This window comes from Pollachius pollachius, assembly GCF_949987615.1.
Source record: "Pollachius pollachius genome assembly, chromosome: 20".
NCBI lineage: Eukaryota > Metazoa > Chordata > Actinopteri > Gadiformes > Gadidae > Pollachius > Pollachius pollachius.
Genome location: NC_136953.1, coordinates 2,956,200 through 2,959,516, shown reverse-complemented (window position 1 = coordinate 2,959,516; position 3,317 = coordinate 2,956,200). Strand labels below are relative to the sequence as shown.

The 3,317-nt window shown below is 41.4% G+C and overlaps 1 protein-coding gene across 1 annotated transcript; it reads left to right on the top strand.

Annotated features, from left to right (window-relative positions):
• Positions 1-649: 649 nt before the first annotated feature.
• On the top strand, positions 650-3,163 carry tmem256 (transmembrane protein 256). Its single transcript, XM_079757762.1, has 4 exons — positions 650-763; positions 962-999; positions 1,329-1,409; positions 2,705-3,163. The coding sequence occupies exons 1-4, from the start codon at positions 682-684 to the stop codon at positions 2,846-2,848; spliced, it is 345 nt and encodes a 114-aa protein (XP_079613888.1). The 5' UTR covers positions 650-681; the 3' UTR covers positions 2,849-3,163.
• The last annotated feature ends 154 nt before the right edge of the window (positions 3,164-3,317 follow it).

Genomic DNA, 3,317 nt, shown 5'->3' with positions numbered 1-3,317 from the left:
ACCCAATACCACCATTGATTAAAGTGACCCCGCCTTCCTCCTCTTCTCACACACTCACGCACAGACACACACACACACACACACACAAACACACACACACACACACACACACACACACACACACACACACAAAAACACACACACACAAAAACACACACACACACACACACACACACACACACACACACAGTTTTTTTTATTTTTACAATGGGAATCAACCTTGTTAATTAAGTTAATCGCTCTTATCTCTGATAACATCGTGGTCAATTTGACAGTAGGATCTGGTCAATTTAACAGTAGGATCTGTTACATACAGCTTCTTTAACTTCGAATCTGACATATCTAATAATTATTACGCACATTTTAAAGACTATGCAAAAGGATTTATGTATGATATTCTGAATTATTCATAAATAATAATTTAAAACACTGGTATTTAATTTTATTTAATTTAATTCAAACACATAATGAATCCGTTTGTCGAAAAAAATCGACAAACCATGACTATACTAACTCACCATTTCCCAAACTGTTGATAAATAAACCATTATTGCGCTCTAAAACGCATTGTGAACCGCGCTAACCGGATGTACTTCTCTACTTTGACTTCCGGAACGAACGTAGTCACCTCCTTTGCTTTTCCGTCTCTCTTCCGCAAGCAGCTCGACCATAACAGCAGTCATGACCGCGTCTATCATCGTCCAGAGGGTCGCTGCCCTGGCGGGGGCTTCTGCCGTGGCCGCTGGGGCTTATGGAGCTCACGGTATTACTTAATATCAATTTATTATTACATTTTATAATAATGCTTCAAAAAGCACTCGGAGAGACCCGTGTGGCACTTTCCTCATACGGTTTTTTTGACGGTAAACGTTATGCAAGGCCAAGGTTAGGCTGGCCACTGGTTAGAAAAGCGCTGTATGAATGCAGTCCTTTTACCATAACTGCCTCTACTCCACTTTAGGTTTCAAAAACAAAGACCCCGAAGATTACCAGAGAAATGTACGTGCAAGTGATTGGATTAAATTGCATTTTATTCAGTCAGAAATACTTTTGATTGACGTATTAATTGTAATATTTCCAAACTAACTCCATAAGGATAGAGGCCTCATTGAGTTAATTGAATGACTAAAACAAACGTATTAGTCTACAAAGCTTTGTAAATTTGATCATCCATTGCGTCTTACAAAAATCCAAGAATGATTTGGTAGGACGCATGTTCTATGATACATTACATTTCTGTTTTGTATTTACTGGACATTTCAATAAGTAAATCCTGGAAATGCATCTCTTTGTCTGTCTATCTCTCTCAATCCCTCCATGCCCCCCAGCTGTATGAAACGGCCAACAAGTACCACTTCTACCACAGTCTCGCTCTGCTGGGAGCTTCTCGCTGTGGAAAGCCCGCCTTGGTAAGTGCATTAGTGGGTCTGATACCTCAATTGCCTTGGGCATTGCTCTCTCCAGGGTCCTTTTCACATCTAAGTACCCTGGCAGTGTAGCCTTCTCACCCCGCCTCTTACTTTTGTATGTATTAGAATCCATACCATTACCAATGCAATTACAGCATTACAGCTGCCATCACTAGCTGTATGAGTGTACATGGATGAGTGTATATTTGAGCAAGGCGTCAAAGATCACGCTCTCCTGAGACCAGGAATATAAGTGGTTATTTGTTACATGTTTACGGTGGGTAATTTGCTAACTAATCAGGGAGCACCAACAATAGATTTCAGTGATTGACAGGGCCAGGATATTGTAGTGGCTAGGGTGTTGGATTCCCAGATGAAAGGTACTGAATTTAATCTCCACAGTCTACTTGTCGGTGTTCCTGAGAATGTTATCAAACTCCTTCCTGCTCGTTAATGACATCAAGATAAAATAGTAAATATTAGGGGTGGAATTGTTATAATGTTCCACCCCTGCATAATTCACGGTTTGGTTCATAACAAGATTCGGGCTCACAGTTTTCGGTACGGTACAGTGCGCTTGGTAAAGCAGAATATTTTCATTTATATATATGTGTGTTTGAGTACATAAATATGTGTGGGTTGAACCGGCCTTATTGCTCTGTGGAGGAATTTGAAAAATAAAGTGAATCCGTGTGTCTTCGGATTCAATCTTGGTACAGGGTTGCTGTAAAAACGTTGATTTCCTTTAATGGCATGCTTATTTAAAAAAGAGCAAAGAAGACTTCGAACCACAATGTCAAACAATTTTGTTCATGGTATTTTTTAAAAACCATTCCAGCTTTACAAGGAACCCCTTCTACTTGAACCTACTTGTTAATTCTGAATGATGTATTGGATAAATAGGCATAAGTCATAAGAACTAGAATAGATAAATAGCATCCATGTCCCTGCCACCTCTTGACCGATATGTAGCTCAATAAATAAACCATCTGAACAGCTTTACTGAGTATTGTCACACTCTTTAGTTCTGTGCTGGTTGGGACCAGATAGTGAGTACCTGGTTAGTTGTGTAAGTTAGTGTTGGACTCTTAAATGTTCTGAGTTAGATCCCCAATGTCTGTGGCATCCCTTTAAGCATCCATGAGCAAATCACCTAACCCCAAACCTGCTCCTGAATGACATACCTGAACACACTGTTGCTAAAATCCCATTAATAAGGACATTATCATTGATTTGGCCTTTATGTTGCATCAAACCAAAGTAATCCTGCTAATTGATAGTTGGTTTCCTTCCAGGCGGGGGCCCTCCTGGCGGCGGGCATTGGCCTGTTCTGCGGGCCCCTGTATCACCAGGCTCTGACGGAAAGCTCCGAACTGCGAAAGGCAGCCCCCTTCGGGGGCATGGCGCTCATCGCCGGGTGGCTGGCCTTGGTCTTCTGAAGTCTGTCAGGTCACCCCTGGGTGGGATGCAATGTCACGTTAAAACTGTCAAAAGTTGAGCTTTTGAAAATGTAATGTCAGATAAGAAGCACAGGGGGTTCGGGGTTCGGGTTGAACCGCCGCCCTTCCCCCACGTGTCACCACGAGATAAGGCTGTTTGGAGGGATTATCTTTATTTAAAAATTCAAACCATCGCTGGATTTCTGCCCGACTTGCCGGGTTCGCAACCTTATCTCAGCCCATCTGAAGTGGACGGGGTGAACGTATGTGTGTGTTTTGTGACAAAACTAAATAAAGTTTGATTAAATAAATAAACACATTTGTCGTGATGGACTTCTACTGACCCTTATTTGGTGTCATTGGCTGTGAACTCTACTCCTCGACTATGTATACTATAACTATACTCCTAGAGTATAGTTACTCTGCTGTGCCCACTCAACAGATGCATAAAATTGTTTAACTTGAATTT

Excerpts from the sequence above, each read along its gene's own strand:
- tmem256 (XM_079757762.1), top strand. The coding sequence starts at position 682 with ATGACCGCGTCTATCATCGTCCAGAGGGTCGCTGCCCTGGCGGGGGCT. Across the intron at positions 764-961 it reads TGGGGCTTATGGAGCTCACG|GTTTCAAAAACAAAGACCCC; the intron begins GTATTACTTAAT and ends ACTCCACTTTAG. Across the intron at positions 1,410-2,704 it reads GCTGTGGAAAGCCCGCCTTG|GCGGGGGCCCTCCTGGCGGC; the intron begins GTAAGTGCATTA and ends GTTTCCTTCCAG.